Source organism: Anomaloglossus baeobatrachus, chromosome 7, assembly GCF_048569485.1.
Source record: "Anomaloglossus baeobatrachus isolate aAnoBae1 chromosome 7, aAnoBae1.hap1, whole genome shotgun sequence".
Classification (NCBI taxonomy): domain Eukaryota; kingdom Metazoa; phylum Chordata; class Amphibia; order Anura; family Aromobatidae; genus Anomaloglossus; species Anomaloglossus baeobatrachus.
The window spans coordinates 1,654,564-1,677,535 of NC_134359.1; the positions used below are offsets into that span (position 1 = coordinate 1,654,564).

Here is a 22,972-nt window from a genome sequence, read left to right on the forward strand (position 1 = left end):
CCACGATAGATTCAATTTGTACTGGAAAAGAACATTTTATTCTTCAATTAATAAGCCCTCAAAATTAATGGCCCAAAGAGTTAAGAATTTGAGAATTCGTAAAACAATTACCGTATTTTTCGGACTATAAGACGCACCGGACTATAAGACGCACCCTGGTTTTAGAGGAGGAAAATGGGAAAATAAAACTTTAAGCAAAAAAATGTGGTCATGACACACTGTTATGGGGCGAGGATCTGCTGCTGACACTGTTATGGGGGTAATGTCCCCAAATTCTCTACTAAGGTACCCCATCCTGGTAATGATCCTCCTGCCTTGTATATGATCCTGCTATAACCCCCCATCCTGCTCATATACCCCCATCCTGTTCATATACCCCATCCTGTTCATATACCCCGATCCTATTGATATACCCCCATCCTATTGGTATACCCCCCATCCATCCTGCTCATATTCCCCCATCCATCCTGCTCATATACTCCCATCCTGTTCATATACCCCCATCCTGTTCATATACCATCCTGCTATATGCCCCCATCCTGTTCATATACCCCCATGCTGCCTGCTCATATACTCCCATCCCGCTATATGCCCCCATCCTGTTCATATACCCCCCATCCATCCTGTTCATATACCCCCCATCCATCCTGGTATATGGCCTGTATCCTATAGCACAGAGAAAAGAAGGGAATTTTGTTACTTACCGTAAATTCCTTTTCTTCTAGCTCTTATTGGGAGACCCAGACGATTGGGGTATAGCTACTGCCTCCGGAGGCCACACAAAGCACTACACTAAAAAGTGCAAGGCCCCTCCCCTTCTGGCTATACCCCCCCGTGGTATCACGGGTTCTCCAGTTTTAGTGCCAAAGCAAGAAGGAGGAAAGCCAATAACTGGTTTAAACAAATTAACTCCGAGTAACATCGGAGAACTGAAAAACCGTTCAACATGAACAACATGTGTACCCGCAAACAACAAAAACATCCCGAAGGACAACAGGGCGGGTGCTGGGTCTCCCAATAAGAGCTAGAAGAAAAGGAATTTACGGTAAGTAACAAAATTCCCTTCTTCTTCAGCGCTCTATTGGGAGACCCAGACGATTGGGACGTCCAAAAGCTGTCCCTGGGTGGGTAAAGAAATACCTCATGGTAGGGCTGCAAAACAGCCCTCCCCTACGGGGGTGTCACTGCCGCCTGCAGGACTCTTCTACCTAAGCTGGCATCCGCCGAAGCATAGGTATGCACCTGATAATGCTTGGTGAAAGTGTGCAGACTGGACCAGGTAGCTGCCTGGTACACTTGTTGAGCCGAAGCCTGGTGTCGTAATGCCCAGGACGCACCCACGGCTCTGGTTGAGTGGGCTTTTAGCCCTGAAGGAACCGGAAGCCCCGCAGAACGGTAGGCCTCTAGAATTGGTTCTTTGATCCATCGAGCCAGGGTGGCTTTAGAAGCCTGCAACCCCTTGCGCGGACCAGCGACAAGGACAAAAAGTGCATCGGAACGGCGCATGGGCGCCGTGCGGGAAATGTAGAGTCTGATTGCTCTCACCAGATCTAACAAACGTAAGTCCTTTTCATACCGGTGAACCGGATGAGGACAAAAGGAAGGCAAGGATATATCCTGATTAAGATGAAATGAGGATACGACCTTAGGGAGAAACTCCGGAATGGGGCGCAGCACTACCTTGTCCTGGTGGAACACCAGGAAGGGAGCCTTGGATGACAGAGCTGCCAGCTCAGACACTCGCCGAAGCGATGTGATCGCAACGAGAAACGCCACCTTCTGTGACAGGCGAGAAAGGAAACTTCCTTCAGAGGCTCGAAAGGCGGCTTCTGGAGAGCAACTAATACCCTGTTGAGATCCCATGGATCTAACGGCCGCTTGTACGGGGGTACGATATGACAGACCCCCTGTAGGAACGTGCGCACCTTAGAAAGACGTGCTAGACGCTTCTGAAAAAAACACGGATAGTGCCGAGACTTCCCCCTTAAGGAAGCCGAGCGACAAGCCCTTTTCTAACCCCGATTGCAGGAAGGAAAGAAAAGTAGGCAATGCAAATGGCCAGGGAGACACTCCCTGAGCCGAGCACCAGGTTAAGAAAATCTTCCACGTTCTGTGGTAGATCTTAGCAGAGGTGGACTTCCTAGCCTGTTTCATGGTGGCAACGACCCCTTGGGATAATCCTGAAGACGCTAGGATCCAGGACTCAATGGCCACACAGTCAGGTTCAGGGCCGCAGAATTCCGATGGAAAAAACGGCCCTTGGGACAGTAAGTCTGGCCAGCCTGGTAGTGACCACGGTCGGCCGACCGTGAGATGCCACAGATCCGGGTACCACGATCTCCTCGGCCAGTCTGGGGCGACGAGTATGACGCGGCTGCAATCGGATCTGATTTTTTGCGCAGTACTCTGGGCAAGAGTGCCAGAGGTGGAAACACATATGTGAGCCGGAACTGCGACCAATCTTGCACTAAGGCGTCTGCCGCCAGAGCTCTGTGATCGCGCGATCGTGCCATAAATGCCGGGACCTTGTTGTTGTGCCGAGACGCCATTAGGTCGACGTCCGGCACCCCCCAGCGGCGACAGATTTCCTGAAACACGTCCGGGTGAAGGGACCATTCCCCTGCGTCCATACCCTGGCGACTGAGGAAGTCTGCTTCCCAGTTTTCTACGCCCGGGATGTGAACTGCGGATATGGTGGATGCTGTGTCCTCCACCCACATGAGGATTCGCCGGACTTCCTGGAAGGCTTGCCGACTGCGCGTCCCTCCTTGGTGGTTGATGTATGCCACCGCTGTGGAGTTGTCCGACTGGATTCGGATCTGCTCTCTTTCTAGCCACTGCTGGAAAGCTAGTAGGGTAAGATACCCTGCCCCGATTTCCAGAACATTGATCTGAAGGGTGGACTCCTGCTGAGTCCACGTCCCCTGAGCCCTGTGGCGGAGACAAACTGCTCCCCACCCTGACAGACTCGTATCTGTCGTGACCACTGCCCAGGATGGGGGTAGGAAGGATCTTCACTGTGACAATGAGGTGGGAATAAGCCACCATTGCAGAGAGTCCTTGGCCGTCTGGGAAAGGGAGACTTTCCTGTCCAGGGAGGTTGACTGCCCGTCCCATTGGCGGAGAATGTCCCCTTGCAGTTGGCGCAGATGAAACTGCGCAAAGGGAACTGCCTCCATGGCTGCCACCATCTTCCCTAGGAAGTGCATGAGGCGCCTTAAGGGGTGCGACTGGCCTTGAAGGAGAGACTGCACCTCTGTTTGCAGTGAACGCTGCTTGTTCAGCGGAAGCTTCACTATCGCTGATAGAGTGTGAACTCCATGCCGAGATACGTTAGTGATTGAGTCGGTGACCGATTTGACCTTGCCAAATTGATGATCCACCCGAAAGTCTGGAGAGTCTCCAGTGTAACATTCAGGCTGCGTTGTCATGCCTCGAGGGAGGGTGCTTTGACGAGTAGATCGTCCAAGTAAGGGATCACCGGGTGTCCCTGAGAGTGCAAGACTGCTACCACTGCTGCCATGACCTTGGTGAACACCCGTGGGGCTGTCGCCAGACCGAATGGCAGAGCTACGAACTGAAGATGGTCGTCTCCTATCACAAAACGTAGAAAACGTTGGTGCTCCGTAGCAATTGGCACGTGGAGATAGGCATCTTTGATGTCTGTTGAGGCAAGGAAGTCTCCTCGAGACATTGAGGTAATGACGGATCGGAGGGATTCCATCCGGAACCGCCTGGCGTTCGCATGCTTATTGAGCAGTTTTAGGTCCAGAACAGGACGGAAGGAGCCGTCCTTTTTTTGGAGCCACAAAGAGATTGGAGTACAAACCCTCGCCCTCGTTCCCGAGGGGGGACAGGGATCACCACTCCTTCTGCTCTTAGAGCGTCCACCGCCTGCAGCAGGGCATCTGCTCGGTGGGGAGGTGGGGCCGTTCTGAAGAATGGAGTCGGAGGACGAGAACAGAACACTGTCCTGTGCACGTGAGCACAATGTCCGTCACCCACCGGTCTGTGACCTGTGGCAGCTAAATGTCGCCAAAGGCGGGGGAGTCTGCCATCAACCGCGGATGCGGAGAGAGAGAGAGAGCTGAGAGTCATGAGGAGACCGCCTTGGTAGCGGTTCCTCCGGCTGCCTTCCTTGGGCGTGATTGAGCCCGGCCGGAATCTGAGCCCGTCTGAGGTTTTGTAGCCCTTTTGCACGAGGACAATTGGGACCTGCCAGAGCTTGGGAAGGACCGAAACCTCGACTGTACTTTTAGGACAGCATTAATAGGGTAAGTCGCAGTGCAGACATTGCGGAGTTACGGACGCCTCTGCGGTACAGATGTACATGTGCTCAAGGCCAGCTGCGCAAGAACAGCTGAAAAGGTTAGGTTGCCTATACGGCTGTGAATGCCGGAGCAACCGACACGCCGATAGCCTCCTAGACAGATTTCAACCAGAGTCCATCTGTCTGTGAATGGCATATTTAAGTGAAGCCCCATCTCCAGTGCAACTATGGCTCTAGACGCAAGCCTGGAGATTGGAGAATCCACCTTTGGACCCTGGGTCCAGCGCTTGACCACGTCAGGGGAAAAGGGATAACGTGTATCTTAAAAACGTTTGGAGAAGACGCTTATCTGGTAAGCGTGGTGTTTCTGGACTGCTTCTCTGAAGTCAGCGTGGCCAGAAAAATACTCAATATCCGTTTGAGATACTGAAAAGGGACTTCTCCTGCTGTGAAGCTGACTCCTCCACTGGGGGAGCTGAGGGAGAAAGATCCAACCTTCCATTGATGGACGCTATAGGATCATTCCGTATGGCGTTACCATCCGGTGTATCCGGATTGATAGCGATGTCAGGATCAAAGTCCTGGAGAGCTGCCTTATCATACAGAGAGTCCTCCTGGGACCCCCCCGTTCCAAATGAGGTTGGTCAGGAAGATTGCCCATGGCCTGTCTGGACTGCAAGTCTCTATCTTATGACAATATATCTGTCGAAACTGCAACTCCGTCCCTGTCCTTGGACAGGGATGACAGGTGGTTTCTTTGGCCACGACTAGTAGAGACCCCGGCAGACGAAGTGCTAGAGACCCCGGCAGACGAAGTGCTACAGGGGAGCATGCACACAATGGGACGGTGTCATGAACAGCATCCCATGTAGTAAAAACAGCACTGAAAATCTGTGTTGCTTTTTTGCCGCTGCCGACTAGCCATCTAGAAGTATATAGCCAAGATTGGTGACCGTACAGTGCAATGTATAGCATACAAGCATAAAGTACAAATGAACACTGCAGCACAAGCAATACAAGCAGCATAGAAGCCTGTGCCCTGGCACCTCTGCTCTTCTGCTGCTGTAGACTAGTCATCTAGGGGAATATAGCCCAGAAGAGTGACCATACAGTGCAATGTATAGCATACAAGCACAAGTACAAATGCACACTGCAGCCCATGCAATACAAGCAGCATAGAAAAAAACCTGTGCCCCAGCACCCTTGGTTTTCTGCTGCTGTAGTCTAGCCATTCCAGGAGAATATAGCTAAGACTAGCGACTGTACAGTGCAGTGTATAGCATACAAGCATAAACACAAATGAACACTTCAGTACGTGCAATACAAGCAGCATAGAAAGCCTGTGCCTTAGCACACCTGCTTTCCTGCTGCTGATGTGTCGCTCTCCAAGCGGGCATATAGCGACCTATGCAGTTAAAATACACATGTACACACTGCAGTATATATTGGGGTCAGCACTATGTGTGCCGCTTACCGCCCGCCTATAAGCGGGTGTATGGTCGCCACCGTCCTGCCTGGTTGCCGAAAGTCCGAGCTCGGACTGCAGTAATGGCTGCCGGCGTCTTCCCCAGCTCGTGTGAGGAGGGGCGGGCCGTGGGCGTGCCCCAAGTCAGAGCGGGAATCCGGCGTCCGACAGTGTGCAGTGAGAGGGCTGGAGCATGTAAATAAGGCTCCAGCCCTCGGCGCTGCTGATTGCTCAGCGTCTGTCCCCTTCCCTGAGTGACAGGGAGGGGGCGGGAACGAAGCGGCACTAGGCCGCAGAAGCCGGGGACTGGATTTATAAGCGCCGCCGCCGTAAAAGCGCGGTCGGCGCCCAGTCCCCGGCGAACTACAAGTCCCAGCCGCGCCGCCGCTCCCGGAGCGTCCGGCGCGGTAGTTCCCAATACACAAAGTCACTCAGCAAAGCTGCAGTGACTGTAACCCTTTACTGTCCCCGGCGCACTAGCACACCCAGCAAGTCTGGAGTGTGCTGTGCCTGTGTGTACGGGGACACAGAGTACCTGTAATGGTGCAGGGCCATGTCCCTGAACGGTACTCCAGCTCCGTATCCAGCAGGTTCAAATGGGTCTGTGGATGGAGCCCGGCGTCAGAGCTTTGAGGCCGGCAGGATCCCACTTCCTCAGAGCCCCCCAGGGGGATGTGGAAGGAAAGCAGCATGTGGGCTCCAGCCTCCGTACCAGCAATAGGTACCTCAACCTTACAACACCATCAACGGGTGAGAAGGGAGCATGCTGGGGGCCCTATATGGGCCCTCTTTTCTTCCATCCGAAATAGTCAGCAGCTACTGCTGACTAAAATCTGTGGAGCTATGCATGGATGTCTGACCTCCTTCGCACAAAGCTTGAAAACTGGAGAACCCGTGATACCACGGGGGGGTATAGCCAGAAGGGGAGGGGCCTTGCACTTTTTAGTGTAGTGCTTTGTGTGGCCTCCGGAGGCAGTAGCTATACCCCAATCGTCTGGGTCTCCCAATAGAGCGCTGAAGAAAAAACAAACGTTTATACTCACCTTTTCCTCACTCCCTCCAGCACCGATCATATCTTCCTCTCTGGCACACTGACCTGTGTGTGTGGAGCCGTCCCCCTGCAGCACCGATCATATCTTCCTCTCTGGCACGCTGACCTGTGTGTGTGGAGCCGTCCCCCTGCAGCGCCGATCACATCTTCCTCTCTGGCACACTGACCTGTGTGTGTGGAGCCGTCCCCCTGCAGCGCCGATCACATCTTCCTCTCTGGCACACTGACCTGTGTGTGTGGAGCCATCCCCCTGCAGCACCGATCATATCTTCCTCTCTGGCATGCTGACCTGTGTGTGTGGAGCCGTCCCCCTGCAGCACCGATCACATCTTCCTCTCTGGCACACTGACCTGTGTGTGTGGAGCCGTCCCCCTGCAGCACCGATCATATCTTCCTCTCTGGCACGCTGACCTGTGTGTGTGGAGCCGTCCCCCTGCAGCACCGATCATATCTTCCTCTCTGGCACGCTGACCTGTGTGTGTGGAGCCATCCCCCTGCAGCACCGATCATATCTTCCTCTCTGGCACGCTGACCTGTGTGTGTGGAGCCGTCCCCCTGCAGCACCGATCATATCTTCCTCTCTGGCACACTGACCTGTGTGTGTGGAGCCATCCCCCTGCAGCACCGATCATATCTTCCTCTCTGGCACGCTGACCTGTGTGTGTGGAGCCATCCCCCTGCAGCACCGATCATATCTTCCTCTCTGGCATGCTGACCTGTGTGTGTGGAGCCGTCCCCCTGCAGCACCGATGATATCTTCCTCTCTGGCATGCTGACCTGTGTGTGTGGAGCCGTCCCCCTGCAGCACCGATGATATCTTCCTCTCTGGCATGCTGACCTGTGTGTGTGGAGCCGTCCCCCTGCAGCACCGATGATATCTTCCTCTCTGGCACGCTGAACTGTGTGTGTGGAGCCGTCCCCCTGCAGCACCGATCATATCTTCCTCTCTGGCATGCTGACCTGTGTGTGTGGAGCCGTCCCCCTGCAGCACCGATGATATCTTCCTCTCTGGCACGCTGACCTGTGTGTGTGGAGCCATCCCCCTGCAGCACCGATCATATCTTCCTCTCTGGCACGCTGACCTGTGTGTGTGGAGCCGTCCCCCTGCAGCACCGATCATATCTTCCTCTCTGGCATGCTGACCTTTGTGTGTGGAGCCGTCCCCCTGCAGCACCGATGATATCTTCCTCTCTGGCATGCTGACCTGTGTGTGTGGAGCCGTTCCCCTGCAGCACGCGATGTCTTCCTGTCTGTGCCGATCAGCTGACCAGCACAGATCAGCTGACCGGCACAGACAGGAAGACATCGCGTGCTGCAGGGAGACGGCTCCACACACGGGGACGGGTGAGTGCACTGATTCACTGCACCCCGCGCTGATGATGACGCGTGGGGGGCAGTGAATACAGCCGCACATGATCACTCCAGGCTGTAATTGCCAGGGGTGATCATGCGGCCGGCTCTTTGCTATGCGCGCGTCCCCGCTCGTCCTCACGCCCATCTGTCAGCGCCGGCTTCTGCGCTGAGAGATGGGCGGATGGATACGCGTGCATATGTAATGAGCGGGCCCACGTGGTCACGAGCAGGCGCTGCTACAGCCTGCTTGTGCCCCCGATGACCCGCAGCACCCTCATTCCCGGCCGCAGCCCTATAGTCAGACCATAAGATGCACCCCCAACTGTCCCCCAACATTTGGGGGGAAAAAAGTGTGTCTTATGGTCCAAAAAATACGGTACGTCAATTAAAATGCCCAATGGTAATTTGACTCATCATCCCAAGGAAATAGCTGATACTTTTGCCAAATTTTATGAAAATCTCTGTAATCTTAAAAATGATTCTCATACTCCCCAGCCTACCACAACTCTAATGAATTCTTATCCAAATTGAACTTACCAAGTATTTCATCAGATGATCTAAATAACCTAAATATCCCCGTTTCAGAATCAGAAGTTCGTAATGCTATTAAATTGTTAAAATTAGGAAAATCCCCTGGCCCTGATGGATATACAAATGATTATAAATTATTTTGCCCCCTCTTGATCTCACATCTGACCAAGAGATTAATAACATTTCTTCATCAGGCCGTATCCCCCAAGAAATGCTGCAAGCGACAACCTCATTAATCCCTAAGCCAGGTGGAGATAGTGCATTAGTTGGTAATTATAAACCCTTATCCCTAATCAATATAGACACAAAAATATACTCTAAATTAATAGCAAATAGGTTGTCAAAGATCATCCCAAACATCATTAATGTAGATCAACTTGGTTTTGTTGAAGGGAGGCAAACATCTGATGGTACGAGGAGAACAATCAACCTTGTCCATCACATGAGTAAAAATAATATACCATCCGTATTGCTGGCACTTGACGCTGAAAAGGCTTTTGACCGTGTTAACTGGCAATATCTGAGGGCGACAGTTTTATTAATATGATTATGGCATTATACTCTGCACCAACTGCTAGGGTATATGCGAATAATCAGTTGTCATCTCCCTTCAGCATAACCAACGGTACAAGACCGGGTTGCCCTCTTTCTCCTATCCTTTTCTATCTTTTATAGAACCCCTAGCTGAATACATTAGATCGAATGTAGATATTAAAAGGGATTCTCACCAAAACAAAAAGAACACAAAATCGGCTTCTATGCTGATGAGATTTTACTCTCCTTTCTGACCCCATGTCCTCGATCCCTGAATTGATTACATCACTAGAACAATTTTCACATATATCTTATTACAAACTAAATCCCCAAAAATCCAAATTTTTACATTTCCACTTATGATGATGTTTCGATAGACTGTATTAAAAATATGACTTCCGTTTCACAAGAGACAAATTCTATTCCTTATCTAGGCATTACTATTATGAAAACTCTTCACGATATGCTGGAAACCAATATAAATCTCTTAGTTAACAATCTTAACAAAGATACATTACAATACTCGAAATCTGAAATGTCTTGGCTGGGGGGATAACAAATTTTAAAATGATGGCTCTTCCCAAAATGATTTATCAATTTACATCCATCCCCCTATATGTTCCATTGCACCATAAATTAAAATTAACAAAATTAATGAATGACTTTATATGGGATTCTAAGCGCCCCAGAATGTCTAGATTAACCTTAACTAAACATAGAAAAAAAGGAGGTATGGGCGTGCCGGACCTTACCAACTATTACATGACTTTCCTTATTCAACAAAGCCAACAATGGTTAAAAAATTCACACCCCTTTCCATGGCCAGACCTAGAGCCATCAGCTAACTATAGACCTCTCGAGACCCTGCGTCTTTCCCACATACTCAATCCTTCCCTTCCTCCTCCGAACACTCCTACACTTTGGGCCACAATTAATGCATGGAAATATTTGTTGAAACAATCTCCCAAAATTAGTAAATACTCTCAAATAAAGATTTTTTTCTCTCCATTTTGTAGCATTGGCTAATATAGAACTTCCCAAAGCTTGGCATTCCCTGAACTTAAAAAAGGATTCTCATATTCATGACGCCAATCATTTCATTTCCTTTCTTGATATCAAAATAAAGCATAAAATTCCAGATATAGACTTCAAAACCCTAATGCCTTTAAGAGATACTCTTAGGCTCTGTGCGCACTAGAAAAGTGATTTTTCTCAAGAAAATTTCTTGAGAAACTTCTGGGAGTTGAAGATTACCGCACCTGCGGTAAAAAACCGCGGGGAAAAACGCATGCGTTTTTGCCGCAGGTTGGTCCCTCCGTTTTTTTTATGCTGTAACTGCAATAAATAATATAGATAATAGATAGATAATGGATAGAGGGAAAGATGGATAGATGAATAGATAGATAGATGAGAAAGACCTATATAATGTCCCACCCCCCTGCATATTCTAAGCTGGCACCCTTTAGTGACTTTCATGTGGCACTAAAGGGTGCCTAGCCTTGTATTTAGCAAAAAAATAAATAAATAATTTAAAAAAAAAAAAAAAAAAAAAAAAATGACGTGGGGTCCCCCCATCTTTTGTAGCCAGCTAGGGTAAAGCAGACGGCTGCAGCCTGCAGACCACAGCTGGCAGCTTTAGCTTGGCTGGCAATCCAAAACAGAGGGCACCCCACGCTGTTATTTTACATTAAATACATTTAAAACAAAAACGTGGGGTCCCCCCCTAAATTGGATCACCAGCCAAGGTAAAGCTGACAGCTGTGGTCTGGTATTCTCAGACTAGGGAGGTCCACTGTTATTGGACACTACCCAGCCTAAAAATAGCAGGCCGCAGCTGCCCCAGAAGTGGCGCATCCATTAGATGTGCCAATCCTGGCGCTTCGCCCCAACTCATCCCGTTACCCTGGTGCTTTGGTAACGAGGTAATATATGGGGTTGATGCCAGATGTGTAATGTCACCTGGCATCAAGCCCTGGGGTTTGTGATGCCACGCGTCTATCAGATACCCGACATCACCAACCCAGTCAGTAAGAAATAAAAAAAAAAGAGACAACAAAAAAAGTTTTATTTGAAAAAAACACTGCCCACATTCCCTCTTTCACCAATTTATTGAAAAGAACAATCAATTCCACATCCGGCGTAATCCAGTAGGGGGGGGGGTCCCACGACGATCCATACCATAGTCACTGTCCCAGTCAATGAAGAACAGAATGTTCCCCATTGGCTGGGAGAGCAATGCAGTGACCTGAGCTAACATCAATAGGTCAGCCCAGGTCACTGCAGGGGATGACCAGCGCTGCCATCAGGAGGTTAGATGAGATCATTACCTGTTGTGATCATCTCCTGTACTGCTGACGTCAGCGCTGTCACTGACTTCTATGCCCGCCGCGTTGTCAGCAGTATTGCGAGAGCCCGTGAAGTCACCGCTAGTGACAGTCTCGGGCCGCTCGCAAGACGGGCATAGACAGCAGTGACCGCGGTGACGTCAGGAGGCAGGAGATAGTCACAGCAGGTAACGACCTCATCTCACCTCCTGACAGCAGCGCTAGGCATCCCCGCGGCTGCACATACTGCTGTATGTCAGTGTCTGCCTGCGCTGCAGGGTGACAAGCTGCTGACACTGCGGGCAGACACTGACACACAGCAGGGCTGGCAGCGGCGGGGCTGGAGCAGGACACAGACTGCACGGGCACCTGGAGGTCACACGGAAGCGCTTCTGTGCGGCGTCCAGGGAGTGTGACGTCTGTGTTTACTCCGCTTCCTCTTCTGTCATAATGACCTTACTCCCTGCAAAACCGCAGGCAGCGATGAACATTACTGCAGGTAAATCGCGGCTATTCCGGGGGTATACCGCACATCATTTGCTACCTGCGGTATACCCCCGGAATTTCGCGATTACATTACAGTGAATGGAGTGAAATACCGGGGTATACCGCAGCTACCTGCGGAAAAGAAGTGACATGCTCATTTTCTCAAGAAATTTTCTCAAGAAATTCTTCAGAAAGAATTTTCTTGAGAAAAAAACGCAGCGTGCGCACTGCTATTTTCTTTCCCATAGGTTTTGCTGGGAAATGTCTGCAGAAAGATTTCAAACATTTCTCAAGAAATTTCTGCAGCAAAACCGCGGGTAAATCCGCGGGTAAAACGGCCTAGTGCGCACAGGGCCTTAGGAAAGTTTTGGCTAACAAGAACCCGCTTCATGAATTGGTTGATTCTCTCTTTTGCAAATTGGAGAATGCCCTGACTTGGAGCACACAAAGTATTTATCATCACCTTTTAAGCGATTTGACCTTTAATAAGCTGAAATACACGGTGGAGTGGAAAGAGCTTGGGATGGCGTTTTCAGAGGAAGATTGGTTTCACGCTCTTAAAGCAACTAACTCTTCTTCCTTGTCGGCTTCTCGTCTGGAAACTCTCGCCGGTTGCACTCCAGCTAGGTCGCATGAATCGAATCCTTCCATTCCCCAGTATGTTGGGGTCTGTTACATATCTTCTGGGAATGCCAGTGTTGAAGCCTCTCTGGGAAAAAACATCAAATCTAATCAATAGAGTTACTCACTTAGATACGGTTTTGACGCGCCGGTTGCCTCTCCTTTCTCTTGATGCAGATTCATTAAGCCCTTCCTATACATTTTTAATCATCCACATTTTCCTAACGACAAAATCATTAATTGTCTCTCATTGGATAAACCCTCTCCCCCTGATATAACCCAAGTAACAAACTCAATAAAACAACATAATGAATTTGAGAGAAGACACGCCACTCCAAATAATTGCTTTCCTAAATACCATAAACAGTGGAGCCTCTGGAATGAGGGCCTCCAGAGGATTACGTAACTTATTTGTCTTATCGCTATGGATAATTAGCTTGTTTTTGGTTTTAAATACATGTTCATCATATGAAATTGTGCCTTGCATACCTTCTTGCCTACTATTCCCATGATTTAATTATATATTGTGGTAATTTACTTTATGGGTTTTTGTAACTCAACATAGTTATTTAAGGTTATATAAAGGTTAAGGCCGCTTTACACGCTACGATATATCTAACGATATGTCGTCAGGGTCACGTCGTTAGTGACGCACATCCGGCATCGTTAGACATATCGTAGCGTGTAACACAAATGAGCGACTGTGAAGGAGCAAAAATACTCACCTTATCGTTGCTCGTCGCTCATTTTCCAAAAAAAAAAATCGAATGTCCTTCTGTGCTCCAGTTGTTCATCGTTCCCGAGGCAGCACACATCGCTCCATGTGACACCCCGGGAACGATGAACTGCAGCTTACCTGTGGCTGCTGGCAATGCTGAAGGAAGGAGGTGGGCGGGATGTTTACGTCCCGCTCACCTCCGCCCCTCCGCTTCTATTGGCCGGCCGCTGTGTGACGTCGCTGTGACGCCGCACGTCCCTCCCCCTTCAGGAAGTGGATTTTTGCCGCCCACATCGAGGTCGCTCAGCAGGTAAGTACATCTGACGGGGGTTACCGACTTTGTGCGACACGGGCAACAAATTGCCCATATTGCACAAACGATGGGGGTGAGTGCGATCGCACATGTGAACGCATGATAAATTGATACGTGTAAAGCAGCCTTTAGTTTGTGCACTATTGTATTGTTAAGTTGTTTTTTTGTGTTTTTTTATATACTTCTCCTATGTCCCTCTTTCCTTCTTCACTCCTTCCCCCTTCTACTTAACCCAACCAATAAAACTTTTTGATCTCCAACTTCCTATTTCCTTTCACTCTCCTCCCTTCCTTCTCATCTAGGTATAGATTATATTAAGTTTGTTGTTAATCTGTAATTTGTGTGCATTATTTAAATAATTTCTATGATATTACTTTTCCTCCTTTAATTGTTAAACCCTTTAATAAAAATATTTTAACACTGAGCGGGCTTCATCACCGGAGAGAAATGATGGTGTCCCCTCTTCCCTGAATATCAGCCGTGTACTGACGAGGGAAGCGATCTGGATACACCACATGGAACGTGTGACCTGAGCGGGCTTCATCACCGGAGAGAAATGATGGTGTCCCCTACAGCCTGAATATCAGCCGTGTACTGACGAGGGAAGCGATCTGGATACACCACATGGACACGTGTGACCTGAGCCGGCTTCATCACCGGAGAGAAATGATGGTGTCCCCTACAGCCTGAATATCAGCCGTGTACTGACGAGGGAAGCGATCTGGATACACCACATGGACACGTGTGACCTGAGCCGGCTTCATCACCGGAGAGAAATGATGGTGTCCCCTCTTCCCTGAATATCAGCCGTGAACTGACGAGGGAAGCGATCTGGATACACCACATGGAACGTGTGACCTGAGCGGGCTCCATCACCGGAGAGAAATGATGGTGTCCCCTACAGCCTGAATATCAGCCGTGTACTGACGAGGGAAGCGATCTGGATACACCACATGGACACGTGTGACCTGAGCCGGCTTCATCACCGGAGAGAAATGATGGTGTCCCCTCTTCCCTGAATATCAGCCGTGTACTGACGAGGGAAGCGATCTGGATACACCACATGGACACGTGTGCCCTGAGCCGGCTTCATCACCGGAGAGATATGAAGGTGTCCCCTACAGCCTGAATATCAGCCGTGTACTGACGAGGGAAGCGATCTGGATACACCACATTGACACGTGTGCCCTGAGCGGGCTCCATCACCGGAGAGAAATGATGGTGTCCCCTCTTCCCTGAATATCAGCCGTGTACTGATGAGGGAAGCGATCTGGATACACCACATGGACACGTGTGCCCTGAGCGGGCTCCATCACCGGAGAGAAATGATGTCCCCTCTTCCCTGAATATCAGCCGTGTACTGACGAGGGGAGCGATCTGGATACACCACATGGACACGTGTGCCCTGAGCCGGCTTCATCACCGGAGAGATATGAAGGTGTCCCCTACAGCCTGAATATCAGCCGTGCACTGACGAGGGAAGCGATCTGGATACACCACATTGACACGTGTGCCCTGAGCGGGCTCCATCACCGGAGAGAAATGATGTCCCCTCTTCCCTGAATATCAGCCGTGTACTGACGAGGGGAGCGATCTGGATACACCACATGGACACGTGTGCCCTGAGCCGGCTTCATCACCGGAGAGATATGAAGGTGTCCCCTACAGCCTGAATATCAGCCGTGCACTGACGAGGGAAGCGATCTGGATACACCACATTGACACGTGTGCCCTGAGCGGGCTCCATCACCGGAGAGAAATGAAGGTGTCCCCTCTGCCCTGAATATCAGCCGTGTACTGACGAGGGGAGCGATCTGGATACACCTCATGGACACGTGTGCCCTGAGCCGGCTTCATCACCGGAGAGATATGAAGGTGTCCCCTACAGCCTGAATATCAGCCGTGTACTGACGAGGGGAGAGTTCTGGATACACCACATGGACACGTGTGACCTGAGCCGGCTTCATCACCGGAGAGAAATGATGGTGTCCCCTCTGCCCTGAATATCAGCCGTGTACTGATGAGGGAAGCGATCTGGATACACCACATGGACACGTGTGCCCTGAGCGGGCTCCATCACCGGAGAGAAATGATGTCCCCTCTTCCCTGAATATCAGCCGTGTACTGACGAGGGGAGCGATCTGGATACACCACATGGACACGTGTGCCCTGAGCCGGCTTCATCACCGGAGAGATATGAAGGTGTCCCCTACAGCCTGAATATCAGCCGTGCACTGACGAGGGAAGCGATCTGGATACACCACATTGACACGTGTGCCCTGAGCGGGCTCCATCACCGGAGAGAAATGAAGGTGTCCCCTCTGCCCTGAATATCAGCCGTGTACTGATGAGGGAAGCGATCTGGATACACCACATGGACACGTGTGCCCTGAGCGGGCTCCATCACCGGAGAGAAATGATGTCCCCTCTTCCCTGAATATCAGCCGTGTACTGACGAGGGGAGCGATCTGGATACACCACATGGACACGTGTGCCCTGAGCCGGCTTCATCACCGGAGAGATATGAAGGTGTCCCCTACAGCCTGAATATCAGCCGTGCACTGACGAGGGAAGCGATCTGGATACACCACATTGACACGTGTGCCCTGAGCGGGCTCCATCACCGGAGAGAAATGAAGGTGTCCCCTCTGCCCTGAATATCAGCCGTGTACTGACGAGGGGAGCGATCTGGATACACCTCATGGACACGTGTGCCCTGAGCCGGCTTCATCACCGGAGAGATATGAAGGTGTCCCCTACAGCCTGAATATCAGCCGTGTACTGACGAGGGGAGAGTTCTGGATACACCACATGGACACGTGTGACCTGAGCCGGCTTCATCACCGGAGAGAAATGATGGTGTCCCCTCTGCTCTGAATATCAGCCGTGTACTGATGAGGGAAGCGATCTGGATACACCACATGGACACGTGTGCCCTGAGCGGGCTTCATCACCGGAGAGAAATGATGATGTCCCCTCTTCCCTGAATATCAGCCATGTACTGACGAGGGGAGCGATCTGGATACACCACATGGACACGTGTGACCTGAGCAAGCTTCATCACCGGAGAGAAATGATGGTGTCCCCTCTTCCCTGAATATCAGCCGTGTACTGATGAGGGGAACGATCTAGATACACCACATGGACACGTGTGCCCCGAGCCGGCTTCATCACCGAAGAGAAATGAAGGTGTCCCCTACAGCCTGAATATCAGCCGTGTACTGACGAGGGAAGCGATCTGGATACACCACATGGACACGTGTGACCTGAGCGGGCTTCATCACCAGAGAGATATGATGGTGTCCCCTAAAGCCAGAATATCAGCCATGTACTGACGAGGGGAGCGTTCTGGATACACCACATGGACACGTGTGCCCCGAGCGGCCATCATCACCGGAGAGAAATTAAGGTGTACCCTCTGTCCGGAATATCAGCCGTGTACTGACGAGGGGAGCGTTCTGGATACACCACATGGACACGTGTGCCCCGAGCGGCCATCATCACCGGAGAGAAATTAAGGTGTACCCTCTGTCCGGAATATCAGCCGTGTACTGATGAGGGGAGCGTTCTGGATACACCACATGGACACGTGTGCCCCGAGCGGGCTTCATCACCGGAGAGAAATTAAGGTGTACCCTCTGTCCGGAATATCAGCCGTGTACTGACGAGGGGAGCGTTCTGGATACACCACATGGACACGTGTGCCCCGAGCGGCCATCATCACCGGAGAGAAATTAAGGTGTACCCTCTGTCCGGAATATCAGCCGTGTACTGACGAGGGGAGCGTTCTGGATACACCACATGGACACGTGTGCCCCGAGCGGCCATCATCACCGGAGAGAAATGAAGGTGTCCCCTATGTCCTGAATATCAGCCGTGTACTGACGAGGGGAGCGTTCTGGATACACCACATGGACACGTGTGCCCCGAGCGGGCTTCATCACCAGAGAGAAATTAAGGTGTACCCTCTGTCCTGAATATCAGCCGTGTACTGACGAGGGGAGTGTTCTGGATACACCACATGGACACGTGTGACCTGAGCGGGCTTCATCACCAGAGAGAAATTAAGGTGTACCCTCTGTCCTGAATATCAGCCGTGTACTGACGAGGGGAGCGTTCTGGATACACCACATGGACACGTGTGACCTGAGCCGGCTTCATCACCGGAGAGAAATTAAGGTGTACCCTCTGTCCTGAATATCAGCCGTGTACTGACGAGGGGAGCGTTCTGGATACACCACATGGACACGTGTGCCCCGAGCGGGCTTCATCACCAGAGAGAAATTAAGGTGTACCCTCTGTCCTGAATATCAGCAGTGTACTGACGAGGGGAGTGTTCTGGATACACCACATGGACACGTGTGACCTGAGCGGGCTTCATCACCAGAGAGAAATTAAGGTGTACCCTCTGTCCTGAATATCAGCCGTGTACTGACGAGGGGAGCGTTCTGGATACACCACATGGACACGTGTGCCCCGAGCGGGCTTCATCACCAGAGAGAAATTAAGGTGTACCCTCTGTCCTGAATATCAGCCGTGTACTGACGAGGGGAGTGTTCTGGATACACCACATGGACACGTGTGACCTGAGCGGGCTTCATCACCAGAGAGAAATTAAGGTGTACCCTCTGTCCTGAATATCAGCCGTGTACTGACGAGGGGAGCGTTCTGGATACACCACATGGACACGTGTGACCTGAGCCGGCTTCATCACCAGAGAGAAATGAAGGTGTCCCCTATGTCCTGAATATCAGCCGTGTACTGACGAGGGGAGCGTTCTGGATACACCACATGGACACGTGTGCCCCGAGCGGGCTTCATCACCAGAGAGAAATTAAGGTGTACCCTCTGTCCTGAATATCAGCCGTGTACTGACGAGGGGAGTGTTCTGGATACACCACATGGACACGTGTGACCTGAGCGGGCTTCATCACCAGAGAGAAATTAAGGTGTACCCTCTGTCCTGAATATCAGCCGTGTACTGACGAGGGGAGCGTTCTGGATACACCACATGGACACGTGTGACCTGAGCCGGCTTCATCACCGGAGAGAAATTAAGGTGTACCCTTTGTCCTGAATATCAGCCGTGTACTGACGAGGGGAGCGTTCTGGATACACCACATGGACACGTGTGCCCCGAGCGGGCTTCATCACCGGAGAGAAATTAAGGTGTACCCTCTGTCCTGAATATCAGCCGTGTACTGATGAGGGGAGTGTTCTGGATACACCACATGGACACGTGTGCCCCGAGCGGCCATCATCACCAGAGAGATATGAAGGTGTCACCTTTGGCCCAATTATCAGCCAGTGTAAGTCGCTTGAAGTCTCTAAATGCTTCGCACTGGGGGTAAAATCAGTGTTATTGAATGTAATGTGTACAAACAAGAAAAAAAAAGTCAAGTCTGGCTCCAGAACAGCACTTTATCGAAAGTCTGGCTGAACCCGCCAAACTGAACTGGCAGGGGTCCGGCTCGGCACGGGTCTGGTGATCTGCACTGATATTTTATGGAAAGCACGTGTTCTTCCACATGTGAAGTCGGACAAGCGATCACAGATAAAAGGACATCAGAGGAGAGAGACTGGACGCTCAGAGGACGCAGGAACGCCTGAAACGTGCAGCTTGTTGCTCCCTATGGTCTTCGGCGTTTTCATCATTATGGACTTTGTCGTATTTTTCACAAATAAGTTTTGTGTCGTGTGGATTTTGATTTTAACTTTCAAAATAATGAATTCCATGTTATCAGGAGAGCTGGATTTTTTCATATCATGTGAGGTGCCCCGTATACAGTGAGTGCATGTGTGTAGCGCCCCATCTAAAACTCAGAGTGAGCGTGCATGTGTGAGCGTGCATGTGTGAGCGTGCATGTGTGAGCGTGCATGTGTGAGCGTGCAGTGCTTTGTAAACGGAGCGATCATTACTTACATTCCTCATTAATTGTGGTTAGGATCTTTTCGTTCTGCAGATCATGAAACTTCACAGGAACATAGAGAGGATCACTCTGCAGGAAGAAGAGCCCACATTACTTTTATATAGAGGGGCCCATGGGGCCACACAGCACATTCACAAAGGATCCTTACCATTGTGTGGTTCCCTGCACCGTCTGCAGCACACGCTGGAAAATACCTACCGGCATCTGCAAACTGAGACGGAAATACAAATAAGTGAGAGAAGATCAAGCGCCATCATCTCTGCCCCGATAATAGCAGAACCCGCAGCAGCTCTCCTGCTCCAGTACAGACTGCTCGCAGCGGGCAGGACACCCAGCCACGGCTACACCAAACCACAGATTAGAAATCACGGCCTGGCTGCACCATTACTGGCAGAAAGCAGGCGAGGCTAGTCCAGCACCACGCCGGCCGGCGGCTTCTCATGTGTGCACATAGGGCGAGACCTGTCAGTCATCCTGCCGGGGAAACACCAACCAGGGCACAGGACCCGTACTGCCAGAAAACAGGCGAGGCTAGTCCAGCACCACGCTGGCTCCTCATGTGTGCACATAGGGCGAGACCTGTCAGTCATCCTGCCGGGGAGACACCAACCAGGGCACAGGACCCGTACTGCCAGAAAACAGGCGAGGCTAGTCCAGCACCACGCCGGCTCCTCATGTGTGCACATAGGGCGAGACCTGTCAGTCATCCTGCCGGGGAGACACCAACCAGGGCACAGGACCCGTACTACCAGAAAACAGGCGAGGCTAGTCCAGCACCACGCTGGCTCCTCATGTGTGCACATAGGGCGAGACCTGTCAGTCATCCTGCCGGGGAGACACCAACCAGGGCACAGGACCCGTACTGCCAGAAAACAGGCGAGGCTAGTCCAGCACCACACCGGCTCCTCATGTGTGCACATAGGGCGAGACCTGTCAGTCATCCTGCCGGGGAGACACCAACCAGGGCACAGGACCCGTACTGCCAGAAAACAGGCGAGGCTAGTCCAGCACCACACCGGCTCCTCATGTGTGCATATTGACAGGTCTCTCCCTATCATCCTGCCAGGAATTGCCCCGTAAGCCGGGCAGGAGCAGCGTTGGTCCACCACAAGGGGACACTTACGCAGTCCAGCAATGCACAAATTGGCCAGCCCAATTAACTCCCGCTGAGCCATGGCTTCTCTCCTTCTAACCAGAGGTTACACAGAAAACTACATCAAACTCACCAGATTGGGGCGATTTACCCCCAGACGATTGGTACACTGATGTCGCCACGGCCGCCAAATAAGAAATCCCAGCAAATACAAGACAAACATTGACGTCTTCGCAAAAGTGCTGAAAAACGGCTTGTTGAACTCCTGAAATATGTACTGAAAAAAAGAAAGGAAAGATGAGACCATTATTAGGGGCTGAGAGGGTCTACATTATAGAAGAGACTGCAGTCCCCCTCCCAGAGACCGCGGCATCTACCCCAGCACGCCAGAGACTAATGACACATCAACAGTGCTGCAGCCAGTCACTGACTGCAGCGCCTCCAGCAGTGGAGTACAGAACACAAGACATAGGACATTTAAGGTGAATATGACAGCACTGAAACAACGCTTATACAGTACAGACCAAATGTTTGGACACACCTTGTCATTCAAAGAGTTTTCTTTATTTGTAGATTCACAGTGAAGGCATCAAAACTATGAATTAACACATGTGACATGAAATACTTAAAGTGTGAAACAACTGAAAATCTGTCTTATATTCTAGGTTCTTCAAAGTAGCCACCTTTTGCTTTGATTACTGCTTTGCACACTCTTGGTATTCTCTTGATGAGCTTCAAGAGGTAGTCACCGGAAAATGGTTTTCCAACAGTCTTGAAGGAGTTCCCAGAGATGCTTAGCACTTGTTGGCCCTTTTGCCTTCACTCTGCGGTCCAGCTCACCCCAAACCATCTTGATTGGGTTCAGGTCTGGTGACTGTGGAGGCCAGGTCATCTGGCGTAGCACCCCATCACTCTCCTTCTTAGTCAAATAGCCCTTACCCACCTGGAGGAGTGTTTGGGGTCATTGTGCTGTTGGAAAATAAATGATGTCCAACTAAACGCAAACCGGATGGAATAGCACGCCGCTGCAAGATGCTGTGGTAGCCATGCTGGTTCTGTATGCCTTCAATTTTGAATAAATCCCCAACAGTGTCACCAGCAAAGCTCCCCGACACCATCACACCTCCTCCACCATGCTTCACGGTGGGAACCCGGCATGTAGAGTCCATCCATTCACCTTTTCTACAAAGACACGGTGGTTGGATCCAAAGATCTCAAATGTGGACTCCTCAGAGCAAAGCACAGATTTCCACTGGTCTAATGTCCATTCCTTGTGTTCTTTAGCCCAAACAAGTCTCTTCTCCTTGTTGCCTGTCCTTAGCAGGCGTTTCCTAGCAGCTATTTTTTTTTTTAAACACAAATTTTTATTTCCGTTTTCATACTCATTACATCAGGTCAAACAATATAACCAGGAATAATTCACCTTTCCGGTTTACCCATATATTCCCAGTGTACCCCTCCCAAACAGTTTAATACATAAACACCATGGTCAAGTCACGCGAAAACACATAACTCCTCTATATTTGATCACCTGATAGAAGCCCACTTTTCTGAATCATCGCACCCTACTATCATGTCTCCGTTGTGTACCTTGAATGTCTTCCAGCAGATAACATTCCGTATTTGTAAAAGGGGATATTATTGTTCGTATTTCTGCCTTCCCACATTGTTGTACTACGAATCTCCTCCATTGTTTTAAAAAATGTACCCGTTCGTTCAACCTTGTTTCTTTCTGCTTCCAACTGCTCAATTCTGAGTAACAATTTAATCTGTCCCAGCACCTCTTCATCCGATGGAACGTTCCCCTCGAGCCATTTGCGCAGTAAAGCCTTTTTACCTATCATAGCTGCACTGTGTACAGTCTTGGTATCATGATCCCCGGTTTATCTCCTCCTTCTTCCCTTTCTTTGTTCCTATAAAGGAAGATCCATAACAATGGGTCCATTTCCACTTCCACAATATTGGTTATAAGTGTCCGTATCCTTCCCCTAAATTTCTGGCTTTCTGGACACTGCCAGATCCCATGGTATAGATCCGTTTTTGGCCTTTTACATTTGGGGCAGTGATCTAGTTTATCTACCTTCTGCTTGTTTGGGATGTTAAAGCCATAGATTGCTCTATGTATTAACCTGTATTGTGTGTCCCTCCATCCCTCATTAATCACCTCCTTCTCACCCATCCCTGTAATATCTTATCCCCTGCTTCTGTGTCTTCCAATTGCCGTGCCCATGCTCCCAAGACCCGGTCAGAGTGCAATGGAACCAATACTGCTCTCAGGTCTTT

General features: G+C 50.4%; 1 protein-coding gene across 5 annotated transcripts in view; it reads right to left on the reverse strand.

The window, feature by feature from the left end:
* The window catches only part of SLC35F5 (solute carrier family 35 member F5), a 197,943-nt gene that overhangs the window by 127,101 nt on the left and 47,870 nt on the right, over window positions 1–22,972 (reverse strand). For all 5 annotated transcript variants that reach the window (XR_012724714.1, XM_075316960.1, XM_075316958.1 and 2 more), the window contains exons 3-5: window positions 20,823–20,966; window positions 19,745–19,807; window positions 19,590–19,665 (exon numbers count right to left, since the gene is read on the reverse strand). Coding sequence is in view for 4 of the 5 variants with exons in the window: in XM_075316960.1 (XP_075173075.1) it covers window positions 19,590–19,665; window positions 19,745–19,807; window positions 20,823–20,966 (283 nt within the window). In the remaining variant the exon portion in view is untranslated. The remainder of the gene's footprint in view (window positions 1–19,589; window positions 19,666–19,744; window positions 19,808–20,822; window positions 20,967–22,972) is intronic.